The sequence below is a fragment of the Callionymus lyra genome, chromosome 11, assembly GCF_982586985.1.
Source record: "Callionymus lyra chromosome 11, fCalLyr1.hap1.1, whole genome shotgun sequence".
NCBI lineage: Eukaryota > Metazoa > Chordata > Actinopteri > Syngnathiformes > Callionymidae > Callionymus > Callionymus lyra.
In genome coordinates this window covers 15,450,509-15,469,940 of record NC_141828.1, presented here as the reverse complement: position 1 = coordinate 15,469,940, position 19,432 = coordinate 15,450,509, and the positions used below count along the sequence as shown (strand labels likewise).

Here is a 19,432-nt window from a genome sequence, read left to right as displayed (position 1 = left end):
AAAGTACATTTTGAAAAAAACAATTGTTGCCTTAATGTTGAAAGTTGTGTGCAGGAAATAAACTAGCATTTGTTTTTGGAATATGATAAAGAAACATTCTGCCTTTTCATCCATGTAGAAAGCAAATAAGAATGTATTTAATATATTTTAAAAATCCCAAACAAGTAAATTCGCAATGGTGTACGTAGCATTTTTAAAAATTCCTTCTTTTTGACATGAACAATATGGGTTTAACAACCTGGCAGTTAGATTTCATAGTCAAAAGAGGAACTAGGACAGATCACTTTTTAATCTTCTGTTTTTCACATGACTGGTTGACCGTTAACATAATTAACCGAACGAAATAGGAAGTGGGTCGATTATATTAGAATCTCTACATTGTCAAACCAACTTTGTTTGGACAGTGCTGTGTAATGAAATTATGTTTTTCTACACCGCGGGCAGAAAACAATAGAATATAAAATACAAAAAAAAAAGGTAAAAAAATTAAATTTAGAATGAAAGCAAATTAAATTAAGTAAGTAAGTAATATTTGTAGAGCGCTTTTCTAGACCAGGGTCACAAAGCGCTTAAACAGTCAAAACAATACCCAATAAACTATATACTTAAAAGGTCACGATAACACAGAGAACAACACAGGAGTCTCAGAAAATCTGGGAAAAGCCTGCACGAATAAAAATTGATCTTGAGATGTTTCTTGAAGGAGTCAGTAGACAAAAAACAAAACAACATTTTTTCTTTTTAATTGTGTCATCTTGTTCTTTCTTTTAAATTATCTTAGTTCTCGTTCTTATATTTATTTTTATGAATAATCGTCTGTATTGCTGTGTCTAATTGGAAAAACAATTTCCAATGATTCCAAGGGATCAATAAAGTTCTACCTAACCTAGACTTCATCAAGCACAGAAGGATACAAATAATTAAATATATCAAATAAAACAAATTATAGAGTTAATAAATTAATACATAAATCAAATATTAATACCATTTAAACTATTCATTGTGCAAAATAAAAATAAATAAAAAATCTGCTTCAAAGCAGTGCCTTAGAAAATGATGCCATCGTGACGTCACACAGTCATGTGACGCCCTGTCACCTGACTTCCAGACATAAAGTGGATAACCGGGGCAGCAGCTTGCATTGCAGTCAACACGTCGGATCAGCGGTCGTCGAACAGCACAGTCATGCTTCTTTTCTCGCTTCTTTTCGTCTCGACAGGTAAACCCAACTCTCTTCTCTTGACGGCTCAACATTGCGTTAAACGACGACTTTGTCCATCGTCGAGCGAAGCCATTTTGTTTTGTAACTCTTGTTTCTACATCAGAAAAATACGGAAGCGTCACAAAGTGACTTCGGTAAACAACAACATGCGAGTTAGCTTCTCACAATTAAACAACGATTTTAGACAATATGATCCAGTACAAATAAAACATTTTGTTTTTGAAGTTAAATATAAGAAAAGGGAGACATTTCGGTGGCAGATGTTGACTTCCTTTCATTGACATTGTTAGCATGTAAGCTAGTTTAAGATTGTTGTTTAGAAAAGTTGCCTCTGATGTATTGAATCATAAAACTTAAAAAATCCTTAAAAAATAAAAACAATCTGCGACATTAACACAACCTAATGCTTTGTGTTAGTCTTTATCCGGTTTTTATTTACACTTCTACCGCGATAACCTATTTCCTTATCGTGGCCAAGATAAAGGGATCTTGCTATTCGTACTTCTTTAGTTACACAAGTTTTTACAGTCTAATCTGCCTGGAATATTTCCATTCCGTGTGTAATTCTTGTCCTCTGAAGATTAAGGTTAAATCATATTGTGTTTTATCGTCTCAATGGCATAAGATTTCATGTTTGGGATATGCTTTATTACTTGTTATTTGACTGCTTTCATCGTCTTTATGACGCAATGTCACGTCGATTTTTAAAGGTTCAAAAACAAATGTGATATTTAAAATGTAAATGGTGATCAAGCTGAAAATGTATGTTTTTATTAGAATTATAACTGTCTATGATCTGGTTTGTTTTGTTGTCGTCTGGACTTGCTCATGTGACTTAATGCAGTTTGTGCTTGTAAACTGTTTTACAAGAGTGTCTTTGGTGACTCAAAAGTTCTTTACTGCGTACTCCGATCTGCCTCAGCAGTTTTTGAACTGTAGCTACAAAAGGTCACTCATAGGATTATTTCAAACTTTGACCAGATTACCCAATAATTTGGAGAACTACATGATCAATTTAAGGGTCATGCATGGTGGGGTTTAACTTGACTTTAGACTTGGATTAATTTCCATTAGAGTTTTATTTATTTTTATAAATCTTAAGTCATAAAGTGCATTAAATATAATTATTAATATAGGAAAAAAAACATTTTGATCGTAAAACAGGAAGTTGGTCATAGGGCAAGTCTAGTTCCTTTTTTTAATTGTCTTGTGATAATGTGAAAGAGGAATTAACATATCAAAAATATCTTTCTGTTTTATGCAGATTTTTTTTTTTTAGAAAGTCCTCATATTGTAAGTAAAGTAATCAATAATTCCTTGGTAGCTATGATAAGAGTATATTAACATTTGTTATTACTTTATTAATGCTAACCCTTTTTTTGGAAGGGGCAATTATAGATTTTCTCGACCTTCAGTCAAATTTCTCTTTAGTTTTTATTATTAGATCTGCTTAGGAACATTTCTGACCCATTTACCCAGAGTACAATATGCAGGTAACAACTTTCACACGTCTAAACGGCAGCTTTTGTAACTAGGTCATACAATATAATTTCTGTTGAAACGGCATTATGAAATATTTACTAAATTAGAAAATACTGCAGTTTTCTCCTTCATCCATGAGTGACGGTTACACTTCAGTGGTCACATGTTTGTCAGGAAATAGGCTGCATTAGTCGGCTAATGTTGGTGCATGGAAAAAAGGAAATATCAAATTAAGAAGGCTGACGTGCGTCTATATGGTGAAACTTCAAGCAACTAAGAAGTTTTCAATATTTTTCTTTGAATAAAGAACATTAAAGATGCATTTAAGGCGAAAGGAACCATTGCACACAAAGACAAAAAGGAGACGAGAGCCAGCAGAACAGTGAACACCTTTCCTGACCGGCGTCTTTGCTCTCAACAAACATTAAACCTGCTTGAACAACAACATTTCATGCAGACTGAAGCCTACTTCAGGACTTGCTTACGTCCTTCTCAGAAGCAGATGTAATAACATCTTTATTATATGGCATTAAGTGGGGGGACAGTTACTTTTAGTTTGAATTTAATCAGTTAAAAAGCTATTATTCTGACGGCAGGGGTGGCAAGGCCTCCTTTTACTTACTTACTTTTAAGATATGCCTCCCCAGTGGATACATCCACGATCCTGTTTTTAAAGGTGTTGTTCTGTCTCTGCAGCTGTCGCCAGTCCTCTGCTGGGGACTGAGCAGTGTGCCCGTGGCCCCCCCTATTGGTGTCAAAATGTAAAGACCGCAGACCTATGCAAGGCAGTGACTCACTGCCAACAGAACGTATGGAACCAGCCTCAGATGGTAAGTGTTGAAATTTCTTGTCCCTACAAAAGGTCTTTCGTGTGATTTTCAATATCAATCAATATCTTTTTTTTTTCTTTTTTTTTTTTTTTAGAAAACCGCAACATGTGACTTGTGCAAAGAGGTCTTGATGGTGGTGGACCAGCTTCTCAAGGACAATGCTACTCAGGTATTCCATTTAAAAAACTTTTTTTTTTTAGATAAATGGCTAACATTCACATATGCTCAACATTGTTTTCTGTTGATGCAGAATGAGGTTCTTGGGTACTTGGAGAAGGCCTGCCAGCTGGTTCCTGATCAGGGTTTGTCTGCGGAGTGCAAGGAGCTGGTTGACCAATATTTCCCGATCATCATGGGAATAATTGTCGGAGAGCTGGTAAGAAATCTAAAATAATATAAGCTGATATTCATTATTTTCCCCCATATGAGAAGAGTTTATTGTAGATTACTGAATCAGGAATGTAAGTCACTGTCTGTTAATGTGTTGTTTAAGATTCTGTAATCACAAACTACTGGTTATTGGACAAAGAAAAAAAAATCTCTTTATGATTGCCATGATTCACCCAAATTGCCATAAAGTGTTGAAATAATAAGCTGGACTCGGAATTGGGGACAAAACTACTTACAGATGGTGTCAGTTATGGTTTTTTTTTTGTCTTTTTGTCTTTGTTTTGATGAAAGCATGTGTTGAAAGGAAAGCAATAAGACTTATTAATAAAGTAAAAGACTTGTGCTGGTCCTCTCTATAAGTATCCATTGAGGGCCTCATTATAACTGATATAATTTATAATTTCAAGGGTCTGATTTGAGCCTATTTGGAGCCTTTCCAACTCTCTTGTGCTAAGGCCAGATGAGCTTCCTCTCCCATCAGTAAGCGTTGAAAGTGCAGCGAGCTGAATAAGAGCTATTGATGGGGAAGCGAGTCAAAGTCCAAGAGGAAACAGGGCAGTTATTGTGTGTCACCAAGTCCCATGACTGGGAGCTGTTACTGTTTCTTTTCCACCTTCTCATGGTTTATTTCAAGCTTAAACGTTTCACTTATTACTGATTGTCAGAGTTTGGATATGATGGTTTGTAGTGATTGAATAATTTGGGTCACAGGAAAATCCAGGAGTTGTGTGCGGAGCCATGGGGATGTGCAAATCTCAACAAGTGGCGCTGGCTGAGCTCAAGAAGACGGAACAGATCCAGTCCAATGAGATCCCACTGGTGGACCTGGCCAAGAGCGTTTCACCGTTCCTTCTCAATGTACCAGAGCTCCTTTACCCCCAGGAGACCCCCAAAAAGGAAAGCCCCAAACCAGAGGTATAAATAATCAAAACATCTTTTTAGTGAGTCAAAGAGGAATAATGGCTGAGCCCCTCCATGTGATATTGACTAGTTGAGTTAAATCCTGTGTCTAGTCCACTGAAGACGTGTGTGAGGATTGCATCAAGTTCCTGAAGGACGCTCAGGCCGAGGCCAAGACCAACGAAACTTTCATCGAGGCCCTGATTGAGAACATGGAGAACCAGTGTGACCTCCTCGGACCTGGTCTATCCGCAATGGTACGAGTTTGACTTTTTCATTTTTTGGTCTCACTCACAAAACGTCTAATGCCTTGTTCTTTCTTTATCCTTCCCACAATGCAGTGCAAGGAGTACGTCAGCAAGTATGGAAGTCTTGTTGCTCAAATGCTGCTGACGGTCGTAAGTCACCTCTTATTATTCCACTACGTCATCTTTCATGTTTTTTTTTTCCTTAACAATGACTTGTCAATCACGCTGCTGTTTTTTGATTACCTTCTTAATGATTCCGGCATCTCTCCCTCCTTTACAATCTTTCATGTTGTCTCGCTGTTTCCTCCTGCTCTGGGTTTTGTCCGCTGCCCCATTGTCTCAGGAACAGGTGGGTCGCTCGGTTCCGCCTGCTTCTTTGCGATTTCTGTTTAATATCTAATGTTTGTTCAGTGTAAATGCCTTATACAGCTCATCATCCATACTTAATTAACTAATTCAGGAGTTCTGTGGTAGTGATGCTAACTTAGCATGTGACCTTTTACTACACTCTATTTTAAAGTATGGATGTTGACCTTTAATGTTTGTCGTCCCTTACACTTTTTGTATCCTTGCGCTCAACTAATACGTGAAGTTCTGCACAATGTAAAATTATTCACTGGAATTACTTTCACGTTCAACATCGTATATTCTAAACTTGTGGACGGCATTTCAAACCTTACTCTCCCATCAGGAACCCAAGGAGATTTGCTGCCGTGCTGGTTTTTGCACTGCCACCAACAAGTTCACCCCCCTGATGAACTTGCACAGTGCCAAAACTGTTCCCATTCCCGAACAAATCCCGGCCCTCAAACTTGTACCCGCCACTAAAGCGAAGTCCAAACTGGTACGTGTCGAGTGCTACTTAATGATTCTGCGGGGAGTGTAGGCATGAGATTGTTTTTTCTGTTTCCAGACCATGGTGAAGGTCAACGAATCCCCCTCATGCGCCATCTGTGAGTTTGTCATGAAAAAGTTGGAAGAGATGCTTCAAGACGAGGCCACTGAGGTGAGACACATGAGATCTTGTTTATTTTTGTTTCTCGTGACTGCTTTGGACATTTTCAGTTTCATAGAACTCTTCAAGACGGTTGCCCTGGCCTTGTTTTTACTTGCATATATGACTCTTTGTGTCGGGGATTTTCAATCGGAATGAAAACCCAAGACAAGTGTTAGAATAACAACTAAGTCAAATACCTTTCAGTACCAGCAAGGAGTGGAGTCGCTTCTTACGGCTCGTCCAAAACCACTGCTGTTCTCCGCTTCTTGCTGCCTTTTTATTCTAAAGCTCATGACACACTTAAATACAAACAGTTTATTCATTTGTTGCTGGACGCAGCCAGCAAAAAACAGTTTTATGTACAAGTCGGTGAGCACGGCATTACAGCCTGCACGGGGAGACCAGCTCGCATATCTTGGTCTCTGTATCTTAATGCACAAACTGTCATTTCTCAAGAAACGAAACTCTAACTGGGCACATTCCTTCCAGCTCATTGTGAGCCGCAGCAAGCATGACTACATATTTATTGTGATAAGACTATAAATACATCACTTTGGGCTGTAGAAACATTACTAGTTTGTGTTTTATTTTGTGTTGGCACATTAAACCCAAAAATATATGTGTTAATAAGTTAATATAAGTTAATAAGTTGAAAAGTTAAGTTTACCATAAATATGTTTAAATAACAATATTGATAAATTAGAATTCAAGTATGAGGTGTCATTTTCAATTGCACACGTTCAAAAAGTTGCATACAACAAATTACATAGTCTGCCTTTGGTGACTTTTATTCCCTTTTTCTTATTCTTTACTTGTCACTGAGATTAACGTTGCATATTCATGTCAAGCTGTCCCATGTGCAGAGTCAGGCCTCCCTTTTCAATGAGTGAAGTCTCATCAGAAGAAGTCATCTCATTATGACCAAACCAAAAATGAATGGAAACCACTACACAACATCTAGTGAATTTTTTCCTCTTTTTATACAAATAATCATTAGAACATCATGCTGTGCCAAATGGCACAAATGTAAAAGAAAATCAGGTTGGGTAAAACGATACTTGTTATAAACTAAACGCGCCATATTTTTCCTTCCTGGACAGTTTAGTTGATGGTATCGGAGATAAAATGCAGCCCTCAGTCATGTGCTCATGACTCTTATTTCTGATGTAGATCTTGGTTGACAAAGGCCATGGGGGGTAGAATGCAAAACAGTCCGATTCCTGTAAACAAGATTTTCTTTAATGCAGAAAACAAGATTAGATTTTTGAGATTAAAAATAACATTTTAGAAGACACATCAGGTGAACCGTGATCTGGCAAAGGGATTACTGTAATTGTTTCCCCAGAATGCTTTACTCTAACAGATTACTCTGAAAATAATCCTGATCGTTAGTCAACAAGAGGGTGAAAATAGATAAAAATTAGAGAATCTTGGGTGAACTATCACTTTAAAAGTCTTATTTGACAGTATCTCATTACTCGAGTTACTGGTTCTTCAACTCTGAATGCTCAACAGTAAAACACCAGACAAATGTACTAGTATTAATTATGTTGTACTTGATGAGAACTGCGTTGAATGATCCCTGATATCTGCTATTGGGTGGAATTCCACTAATTTTAAAGCTAAAATTATGTTATTTTTTAAGTTTGAAAGCCATTCTCACGCCACACTTGAACATTTCCCACGCTTATATTCACCAATTTAACTTTTTTTTTTTAACGATAAACTTTGGTCCTTTTTGTGTAGGTCTAGCCAGACTCAAAAGGCAACACATGTTTATTTTATTATAGCATAACTGCTCACACGGGTAGAAACAACCGCGTGTGATGGAGTCATTGTAACTTAACCACGACATCAATATCAATCCGCTAGCTGGGAGTTTGTTGTTTCTCCTGTCTTGAGTTGCACTTTAAGTTATTGCTAAACTTTACGGTAAATTCCCAAAACGCCGTTCAGAAGGAGGAAATAAACTCAAATTAAGAGCATCAGCGCAATTGTCTGCCTTGTAACCCTTTATTATCACAGTCATGATTTACTGTTTAAAATCAATGTTTTATATATTTTTGTCAAAATTATTTGATCATTTTCCATATCTATTGATTGTTTAAAACTAAATTAGATTGTCACCCAAAAAATAAAATGTTTCATAACATGTCATTGTCAAAGATGACTCTTCTATTATTATTATTCTATTATCATGCTTCCTTGATTTTCTGGAACTCCAGTTGTGTTATAAGTTGTATCTTGCCCTTTAAAGTATATACTTTATTGAATATTGTTTTGATTGTTTAATCGTTTGTGACCCTGGTTTGGAAAAGCGCTCTATAAATAAAAATTACTTACTTAGTTACTTACTATTAAAAGACCTTTTGTATGATTTTTCAACTGGTTGTCAATCAAGAATGTATCATTGCTTCCACAGTATAGACAACATTTTGCTAATAAAATCAATGGTTCTGGGATTTAAAAATAGCCTGTGGGCCCCTGACCCCCGGCTCACCTGCTGTTGTTCCTCTAATTTAGTTTGACCAAACTGAGATCCCTGCATTAAAAAAAAGATGTCATGTCTGAAAACACGATAGAGTTGAAATACAACTTAAAAAAATCAGGATTATCCACATAACAAGAATAATCTGAGCCTCACCTTTTGTTATTGTCTTGATCACATTCCGTCACTCGTTCCTAACAATCGTGACGTCGATCTGTGATGTCAGGAGGAAGTGATCAAGGCCGTGGAGAAGGTGTGCACGTTTCTGCCCAGCACTCTGACCACTCAGTGCGAGGACCTGGTCGAGGCGTACGGCAAGGCCATCATCGAGCTCCTGGTGCAGCAGGCCGACCCCAAAGAGGTCTGCACGCTCATCGCTCTGTGCAACGCCAAACACCGCGCCTTCGTCCGTAAGTGACCACACCTGCTCGACATTAAGTCAGGAGATCAAGTGAGATCTTCCAGATGTATCAGCCTCGACATCTTTGTCGCTACTGAGATAATGTACACCTGCTTTATTGAAGCCACATTCTTGGATCTGCTTTTTTTCCTTCCAGCTGCACTCAATCTGGCCCAGTTCAAGGTGGGCGGCTACTGCAAGGTGTGCAAGACGGCCGTGGCCTACATCGACACCCTCCTGGAGAAGAACGCCACCGAGTCCCAGATCGAGGAGGCCGTGAGGAAGGTTTGCAGCTTCCTGCCCGACTCTCTGCAGACCGAGGTGAGCTGCTGCTAACGTTTGACGTTTCCTCGTTCTCTCCCCAGCTCCTTCTAAACTTTGCTCCTCCCAACAGTGCGACCAGCTGGTCCAGCAGTACGAGCCCATGATGGTGCAGCTGCTGCTGCAGATGCTTGACCCAGACTTTGTTTGCCTGGTATGAAAAACCAGCGATTTTTAAATCTTGAAACTGACCAAAAAGTCAAGGAATTGATTTCACAGAGTTTTTTTTAATTTATTTATTCAGAAACTTGGAGCTTGCCCAGAGGCACAGCGCCACCTGCTGGGAACAGAGCAGTGCACTCGAGGACCCGGGTACTGGTGTAAGAACATGCAGACGGCTCTGCAGTGCAACGTGAGTCGCCGTTCAGTGTCGTTTCTAAACACGCAGGAAGCAACACTTTCTACAGTGATGTTCATAGCAGTTGACTTTACCAGTATTTTCTTATTAAGAGAGCGTAGTATCGCGTGATTAGAATTCTAGAACACTGCAAGAACCTTGAACTGAATGAACTCTTGCAACTTGTTGATGAAATTGTTGCTTTAAAAGGCAACATGCTCATGAAACCCTTTTCAACTTGGATCATTTATTAAATAATCTTGTTTACTTGGACAAGAGCTTATCTTTCTTTGACAATCAAGGGGTTAAAATCTGGAACAAACGAAGGAAGCCTCTTTAAGACATTAAAGTGGAACTCTTTGAAAACATAAAACCGTAACCTCAACTTCCATTTATCTTTTGGTTGTAATCTAAAAACCTAAACTTTTCATTCTAAAATTTGGTCGTCTGGGCTGTTTCTGGAGTTGGTCAAATAGTTGATAAATATTCAAACATGGAACTTTTCATTTTAATTGGTTGGCGTTCTGCCATTTCTCTTTTTAAAGATTTAAAGTTTCTATTTGTAGTCGTAGCTTTGGCCTCCAGGTGAGGGTACTGGTTACCCACCAATGGGGGGCGCTGTGCTAAATTTGATCAGGAGCCACAATTGATCCCCCATGTCTTCTTAAAAAGTTGTCATTTATTTGAATCTCTTTCTTTCCTCTTCTAGGCTGTGGATCACTGCAAGCGCCACATGTGGGTATAGAGGACGGCCGTGTGCAGTCCGACCTTTTCGTGGGAACCTAAAGAGAATTTTCTTCGTTTCTTTAACAAGAGATTTAATGACTTCAGTTTTATAACTTAATGAAAGACTGGACTGTGAAGAAAGGTCTGCATTGATGTGATGCTGCTTCTGTGTTTTCACTGGAGGTTTTCATTGTTCTTTTTATGTTTAAATATTCCTCAGATTGCTGGTTTAATTGTACAAATCTGTAGCTTTTAGCAAGAATCCCTTCTGAAAAAACTGATTCGGTTGCAATTTTTGTGTTTTCTGATGCCAGAGTGGCTTTTTTTTTCTTTTTTTTGCACTCACTAATGTGAATCAATTGTTTTTAACAGACGCATTCGTATCTCACATCCCATCGATGAGTTGACTTGTCTTTCAAACTATTAAATTGATTTCCATCCACTTCTTGACTCCATTTTTATTGTGTTCCCATCAAAAAACAACCATGATGCTAAATGAAACCATTGCTTAAAAAAAATGATGCCATGAAATCTCAATTGGTTGACTGTCAATCAAAGGACAAAGTAGATTAACCACGTTATAAAATAAATAAAACTTAGGAAGGACATAGCTAATGGCGTAAGGATGTATTAAACTTTTGAATAAAGTTAACGCAATAAAGAACCTGTCAGTAGTTCATTTCGAGTGTACATTTTTTTTACGGCAAGCAAATTTGGACAAAACACTATTGTGTAAACGCGATCTGGGAAATCGGCGATCCATGTGCGCATGTGCAATGAGTTCAAAATACACAACTTTATTATATGGCCGTTGACATGGCGTTTTTGAATCTCAAAGCATCGATTTTTATTTATAAAAAAAAGTGTGTTTAGTTTATCACTGACTTAATCATAGTCATGTTTCAATCGATTGTACACGTCACAGAAAACGTCCTGACGTTTTAGAGTAAATGTACACAGTCTTATTTTTTTTCCTATTTATCTTAAATAAAATGGATATTTTGAGACTCGGAGACAATGAATTCTTAGCTATATAAATGACATTGTGTTTTGTATGCAAAATACAGGAATACAAATAGATCGCTGATTATTCCCCAAATACTCTGTTCATTGAAAAGTTCTGAAATTACAAAAGAAAACTCGGTTACTTCATACGAATAGTTTTCTTAAAGTATCAAATATCTCTCAAATTTGCCAAAAGATTATGACCAGACGTCAGTCACGTGACTCCTCCCGCTAGGATTTCCCTTAATTGTTCGCACCTGTCGGCTGCGCTTGATCAGTGACACACCTGTGCATATAAGGCTGCAGGTGAGTTCAGGAACTCATGGACAGTCGTGCTCACAGGTGAGTCCGTCTCTGAGGTTCAAACTTTGTCTTGGTTAAATGTAAACGACACTAAAAAAATTGGTTTATTTACATTTGTTATGTCAATTTTTTAGAAATATTTTATTAGGTGTAAAGATGATTTAATTTATTTCAATTGTATTACACTTGACTGAGTTAATTTTTAAGGTTGGTGTAATTAAATAAATGTATTGCAGTGCAAATGATTCAACTCTTGAAGCTGAATTTTAGATTTTTTTTGTGCTTCTTAGATGATGTTGTGAACCTGAAGAGCTCCAGATGTTTGCAGTAGGTGAGTAAAATACTACTCTGAGTAGTATCTGATCCTGTCGTCAATCTCTGAAGCGTCTAACCGTGAGTACATTTTCGTTCTTTGATAATGAATCCCCAGCAACTGCAGCCCCTATCCCGCTGAGCTATAACTCGAAGCTCGAGCCTCTGTCAGACCCCCATGTTCCTCCCCCTGCAGGACCCCCATGTTCCTCCCCCTGCAGGACCCCCATGTTTCCTCCCCCTGCAGGACCCCCATGTTTCCTCCCCCTGCAGGACCCCCATGTTTCCTCCCCCTGCAGGACCCCCATGTTTCCTCCCCCTGCAGGACCCCCATGTTTCCCGACCTGCAGGACCCCCATGTTTCCCGACCTGCAGGACCCCCATGTTTCCCCACCTGCAGGACCCCCATGTTTCCCCCCCCTGCAGGACTCCCATGTTTCCCCCCCCCTGCAGGACTCCCATGTTTCCCCCCCCCTGCAGGACTCCCATGTTTCCCCCCCCTGCAGGACTCCCATGTTTCCCCCCCCTGCAGGACTCCCATGTTTCCCCCCCCCTGCAGGACCCCCATGTTTCCCCCCCCCTGCAGGACCCCCATGTTTCCCCCCCCTGCAGGACTCCCATGTTTCCCCCCCCCTGCAGGACCCCCATGTTTCCCCCCCTGCAGGACTCCCATGTTTCCCCCCCCTGCAGGACTCCCATGTTTCCCCCCCCTGCAGGACTCCCATGTTTCCCCCCCCTGCAGGACTCCCATGTTTCCCCCCCCTGCAGGACCCCCATGTTTCCCCCCGACCTGCAGGACCCCCATGTTTCCCCCCGACCTGCAGGACCCCCATGTTTCCTCCCGACCTGCAGGACCCCCATGTTTCCTCCCGACCTGCAGGACCCCCATGTTTCCTCCCGACCTGCAGGACCCCCATGTTTCCTCCCGACCTGCAGGACCCCCATGTTTCCTCCCGACCTGCAGGACCCCCATGTTTCCTCCCGACCTGCAGGACCCCCATGTTTCCTCCCGACCTGCAGGACCCCCATGTCCCCACCCAGCAGACCCATGTCTCAGGCCCATAGACTCAGACGCCACCTCAGCTCCCGGGAGCTTGATAGTCTGCAAGTGTGACATCTTGACTGCGATGCATGAGCTCTCATGAGCTGCAGATGTCTTCAGCGGAGGAGGAACGTTCTGATCCGGTCTCTACAATCTCTGAAGCGTCTAACCGTGAGTACGTTTTATTTTCCTACCGCGGTGCAGGGCAGTGACAGGCACATACCCCACACACACTAAAAGTTATTAAACGGGCGTTTAAAAAAACTTAATATTTACGCAATTTTTGGACTCCTTTTCCAATTTGAGGAGGAAGACTTGAAGGCCTGCCGGATCTACGACCACCAGGTGAGACTTTCTTTTCCACATGTTTGACAAGTGTTAATTTAACAGTTTTTTGCAGATTTAGCTTTAAAATGTTAAATTAACACTTGTCAAAGTATTTGAATTAAACTTGTATTTTAATTGAGCTACATTTCCATCAAGTTCCCAGAATGTTACAACATTGTACTTTTCCTCAGGCGGACGATGTTGACGCCGCTGGACTTCTTGAAGATGGAGCAGGTTCTAAGAAGACGACGATGAAGATTCAACGTTGAAGTTAAAGTGTGACGTTGTATGACGTAAATGTAAACCTTGTAATCGCTAATGTCTGTATTGGAGATGTATGATGTAAAACTCTGTAAGAAATGTAATGTATGTACTAGAGATGTATGATGTAAAACTCTGTAAGAAATGTAATGTATGACAAGCTAATGCTAATTGATGGATTTATTGTGTGTATATATATGTATTGAAATGCTAAGGCTAAGGTTGTACATGATGCTAAATGTTAGCATTAGCAACTTCTGAATAAAAGTCAAATTAGCATCAGATACACAGGATCAATCATGCTAAGACTTTGACTGCTGTGCCAAGAATGAGTAGCTAATGTTGACATGCTAATAATGAATTGTCTATATATTGACAAGACTGTTGTACATGATCACAAATGTTATTGAGATTTAGCTGTAGTCATGATGCTAATGTAACTTTTATTCAGAAGACTTTCTCTGCAGGTTCAGGTGACTCTTGTACCAAGGAGGAGCAGCTAAAGTTGTACTACTCGCCAACATTAACTCTGATCGTGACGCTAACTTGACCCTTTTTCAGCGGCTGCTAATGCTAACATTGATTTCCTCAGCAGGTGATGGTGACTGCTGTGCCAAGAATGAGTAGCTAATGTCGAAATGCTAATGCTAATTGTTGGATTTGATGGTATAATGTATATATTGACATGCTAAGGATGACATGATGGATTTATTGTCAATGTATATAGACATGCTAAGGCTAATGTTGTACATAATACTAAATGTTAGCATGATTGTCCTGCAGATCTGATGCTAACTTGACTTTCTTTCAGAAGCTGCTAATTCTAAGACTTTCTCTGCAGGTTTAGGTGACTCTAGTACCAAGAAGGGGCAGCTAGGTTTATATTCCCGCCAACATTAACTTGACAATCATGATGCTAACTTAACCTTTTTCCAGCGGGTGCTAATGCTAACATTGATTTCCTCAGCAGGTGATGGTGACTGCTGTGCGAAGGCTCAGTGGCCAATGTTGACATGCTAAAGCTAATAGATAATGAATTGTCTATATATTGAAATGCTAAGGCTATTGTTGTACATGATCGCAAATGTTGGCAAGATTGAGCTGCAGGACTGATGCTAACATAACTTTTATTCAGAACGTGCTAAGACTTTCTGTGCAGACTTTAGGCGACTCCTGTACCAAGGAGGAGCAGCTGGAGTTATACTATTGCCAACATCAACTCTGATCTTGACGCTAACTTAACCTTTTTTTTTTCAGTTGGTGCTAATACTAACATCCATTTCCTCAGCAGGTGATGGTGACTGCTGTGCCAAGAATGAGTAGCTAATGTTGAAATGCTAACGCTAATTGTTGGATTTGATGGTATAATGTATATATTGACATGCTAAGGATGACATGATGGATTTATTGTCAATGTATATAGACATGCTAAGGCTAATGTTGTACATAATACTAAATGTTAGCATGATTGTCCTGCATATCTGATGCTAACTTGACTTTTCTTCAGAAGCTGCTAATACTAAGACTTTCCCTGCAGGTTTAGGTGACTCTAGTACCAAGGAGGAGCAGCTAGGCTTATACTACCAGCAACATTAACTCTGATCATGATGCTAACTTGACCTTTTTTCAGCAGGTGCTAATGCTAACATTATCCTCAGCAGGTGATGGTGACTGCTGTGCCAAGGATCAGTGGCTAACATTGACATGCTAAAGCTAATTGATAAGGAATTGTCTATATATTGACATGCTAAGACTATTGTACATGATCGCAAATGCTGGCAAAATTGAGCTGCAGACCTGATGCTAACATAACTTTTATTCAGGAGATGCTAATGCTAAGACTTTCTCTGCAGGTTTAGGTGACTGCTTTGCCAAAGATGAGTAGCTAATGTTGACATCGTAAAGCTAACAATGAATGATAAGACTTTAGTTGCAGGTCAAGTGACTTCTGTGCCAAGGAGGAGCAGCTAGGCTTATACTACAGCCAACATTAACGCTGACCTTTTTTCAGCGGGTGCTAATGCTAACATTGATCTCCTCAGCAGGTGATGGTGACTGCTTTGCCAAGAATGAGTAGCTAATGTTGAAATGCTAATGCTAATTGTTAGACTTTATTGTATATACAGACATGCTAATGCTCATTTTTTTTTTACATGATGCTAAACGCATGATTTTCCTGCAGATCTGATGCTAACTTGACTTTTTCTCTTAGCTAATGCTAACATGGCCTTCCTGGGTGAAGTGACTGTGCCAACGAGGAGCAGCTAGGGTTATGCTACTCGCCAACATTAACTTGGATCGTGACGCTAACTTGACCTTATTTTTTTTCAGCAGGTGCTAATGCTAACATTGCTTTCCTCAGCAGGTGATGGTGACTGCTGTGCCAAGAATGATTTGCTACCGTTGAAATGCTAACATTAATTGTTAGAATTGATTGTATATACATTATTATTGACATGCTAAAGATGACATGATGGATTTATTGTCTGTATATAGTGACATGCTAAGGCTAGTTTTGTACATAATGCTTAACGTTAGCATGATTGTCCTGCATGATGCTAACTTGACTTTTTCTCCTAGCTAATGCTAACATGGCCTTCCTGGGTGAAGTGACTGCTGTGCCAAGAATGAGTAGCTAACCTTGACATGCTAAGGCTAATGTTAGTATAATTGACCTGTAGATTTGACACAAACTTGACTTTTATTCACAAGATGCTAATGCTAAGACTTTCTCTGCAGGTAAGGGCACTGCTGTGCTAAGGATGAGTGGCTAATGTTGAAATGCTAATGCTTATGGATATACTTGATTCTATATATATATACACAAAGATACATTGACATGAAAAGGCTAATGTTGTACAAAATTGTGCATTTATATGATGCTAATTTGACAGTTTTCATATTTATATAATGTATTAACTAACTCTCTCTGTAGGTGCTAATGCTAACTTTGCCCTCTGCTGGTTGACACATACTATGCTAAGGTCAGTAGCTTCCTCTAAAAAACTGATGTTTATATTTCTTGGCTAATGTGTACTTTTTTTTAAGCAGGTGCTGAAGCTAACTTTGACACTTACTATGCTAAGGTTAGTTACTTAACTTAAGCTAATGCTAATAATACATTTTGTGTATATTGGCTAATATGTACTTTTTTTTTTCAGCAGGTGCTAAAGCCAACTTTGACCTGATCTACAGCAGTTTGACACTTACTATGCTTAGGTTAGTTACGTGACTTATTAAGCTAATGCTAATAATACTTTTTGTGTATGTATTGGCTAATGTGTCCTTTTTTGTTTGTTTTTTAGGCAGGTGCTAATGCTAACTTTGACTTTCTCTGTAGTGGATCAATGCTATGCTAAGGTGAGAAATCCAATCTCCAACCTGTACAAAGTTGTTTCTTATTCCTAAAGTGTAAATAACGGTTTAATATCCTGATGCTAACGGTCCATCCCCAGGTGCTATTGCTAACATGTGTTTTCCAGCGAGCAATGGTGAGTAGTTGACTTTGACAATTGACTGATGGGTGCTGTAGGTCATGTGACCAGGAGTACCTGACAAGGGTGAATATGAACATATTACGGGTCTTTGGATGGTTGATCAACTTCTGTGGATAAGAAAGTTGTCATGGTTTGAACTTCAACACAAGGGTTGAAATGTTCAAAAGAAGTTGAACTTTTTTACATCCAGAATGGTTGGCAATGTTTTGTTTGTTTTCACAAAGGTTTATTAACAATGGTTTGAAATGTTTTATACACAAAGGTTCTCTTTTGAAATGCAAAGGTAAAATCGTTACTTTTTACATCCAAAATGGCTTGAATGTTTTCTTTTTGGTACTTTAAGGGTTTGAAATGTTGTGTTTTTTTTGTTTTTTATATCCAGAATGTGTTCTTTCGGCAAAGGTTTGAAATTATCTTCTACAAGGGGTTTGAAATATTTTTTTCCCACAAAGGTTTGAAATGTTTTTTGGTACGCAAAGGTAAAATCTTCACTTTTCAACCGGAAGGGCTTGAATGTTTATACTTGTACAAAGGGTTTGAAATGTTTTTCTTTTATTCACAAAGGTATAACAAGGTTTGACATGTTTTATACATGACGGTTCTTTTTAAATACAAGAGTACAAATATTTACTCTTTAAAAAAACACATCCATAATGGTTTGAAATGTTTCTTTCAGCAAAGGTTTGAAATGTTTACTTCTACAAGGGTTTGACTTTTTTTCTTTCAAAAGGTTTAAACATTTGATATGTACTCTATCAATGTTTGAAATGGTATTTTTTTTTATCCATGGTTTGACAAGGTTGATATTCAAAGGTTAATTTCTATGAAGGTTTTTGAAAATGTTTATACTTTATATCAATGGTTTTGAAATGATTAATATACAGTGGTTTGACATTTATAAATCAACATGGGTTGAAAAGTTTCAACAAAAGTTTTTTTTTTCCTCAAGGTTACGTTTTTCAAAACAGGTTGAAGTGTTCATACATGATCTACAATGGTTAAATTCTATATACAAGGTGTTTGTCTTAAATTATATTTTTCTGAAAGTATTTATATGATGTGTTTAAACTTGTATAGTTTTAAATGTTGATTCTTTTATCTGCTATTAACTGTTTTGTGCTCTTACAGGTGACAACAGTAGACGACTGATCATCGTTCCTCGACTGAGTCTCTCCTGCCAGAAACCTCCGGATCGACTCGTCTTCCTTGTTTCTCTACTTGTTAAAATAAAACCTTTTACTGACTCTTCTTGATTGACTACTTTTTTTTCCCCTCCCCATGAATAAACACTTTAAGAAAACTAAGCCATTGAAGGCTTTACTTTAACGTCACGTCAAGCACACTACAGCATTGACTTGTCATTACATGATCGTATCATTACTACCATAATAAAGACATTAAAAAAAAAAAAAGGTTTGCTATCAAATGTACACGTTTTAAGCAGCACTGGGTACCTTAATAGTTTTGTACTAAAGTTCTTGGGCATGGTGTGAACATGATACATATCGTTCTGGTGAGGGGTGATTTATGGTACAAATTATGTAATTTACAAAGCCATCATAACTCATTTCATTATTAACAATCTGACTTCAATATCAGTCCTTCATTCAATGGAAGTCTGGAAACTATTTCATCCAAGTGCTCATGGGAAATGTGGTCTCCCGCCAGCCTTAACACTACCACTTTAGTCCAGACGTCGCAAAATATTTTCTATGTAGGCTGAAAGAAATGCTGCTCGTCTGTAACGTCCATCTTGTATTGAAGCCTGGACATTAGAGATTTAGGCTGACGGCCTGGTATCATCCACTCTTACAATCTTAAAATATCTACTTGATTTAAGTATTTTTTCAATTCTTCTCAGGTCGAGGCTTTAACACGAGTTAGAGAGGACAGTGTGTATGGGTGAATACTGTAATTGTGTTGTACTGACACCTGCCATTGTATACAACTTGCAGCTGAACACCTCAAAGACCAAGGAGCTGGTCTTGGACAAAGCCCAGTCCAGTGTCCATCAGAGGCGACGAGGTGGAGATAGTTGATAACTATAAGAACCTCAGTGTGTGGCTGGACAGATCCTGCATCACAGACCATGTGTATAAGAAAGTTCAGAGTAGACTGTACTTTCTGAGGAGGCTCTGATCATTTAACATCTGCAGGAAGCTCCTCTGCATGTTCTACCAGTCTGTGGTGGCCAGTGTCCTGTTCTATGCTGTGGCGTGTTGGGGTGGGAATGTGTCCAAAAGGAGTGTCAACAGGTTGATCAGGAGGGCTGGTTCTGTGGTTGAAGCTGGACTCACTGGTGACAGTTGCTGAGAGATCACTGGACAAACTACTGTCCATCATG

General features: G+C 39.0%; 1 protein-coding gene across 1 annotated transcript; it reads left to right on the top strand.

The window, feature by feature from the left end:
• The first annotated feature begins 1,082 nt into the window (after window positions 1-1,082).
• psap (prosaposin) lies at window positions 1,083-10,783 on the top strand. The gene is made up of 14 exons (XM_087802370.1): window positions 1,083-1,219; window positions 3,401-3,534; window positions 3,629-3,703; window positions 3,785-3,910; window positions 4,636-4,839; window positions 4,938-5,081; window positions 5,166-5,222; window positions 5,764-5,916; window positions 5,986-6,078; window positions 8,784-8,967; window positions 9,115-9,278; window positions 9,352-9,432; window positions 9,523-9,630; window positions 10,325-10,783. The coding sequence occupies exons 1-14, from the start codon at window positions 1,186-1,188 to the stop codon at window positions 10,358-10,360; spliced, it is 1,593 nt and encodes a 530-aa protein (XP_087658496.1). The 5' UTR covers window positions 1,083-1,185; the 3' UTR covers window positions 10,361-10,783.
• The last annotated feature ends 8,649 nt before the right edge of the window (window positions 10,784-19,432 follow it).

What these genes read in the sequence shown, in the direction of transcription:
- psap (XM_087802370.1), top strand. Translation starts at nt 1,186, where the DNA reads ATGCTTCTTTTCTCGCTTCTTTTCGTCTCGACAG. An exon ending in AGGAAAGCCCCAAACCAGAG is followed by an intron (nt 4,840 to 4,937) that starts GTATAAATAATC and finishes TCCTGTGTCTAG; the next exon opens with TCCACTGAAGACGTGTGTGA. An exon ending in CCGACTCTCTGCAGACCGAG is followed by an intron (nt 9,279 to 9,351) that starts GTGAGCTGCTGC and finishes TCCTCCCAACAG; the next exon opens with TGCGACCAGCTGGTCCAGCA.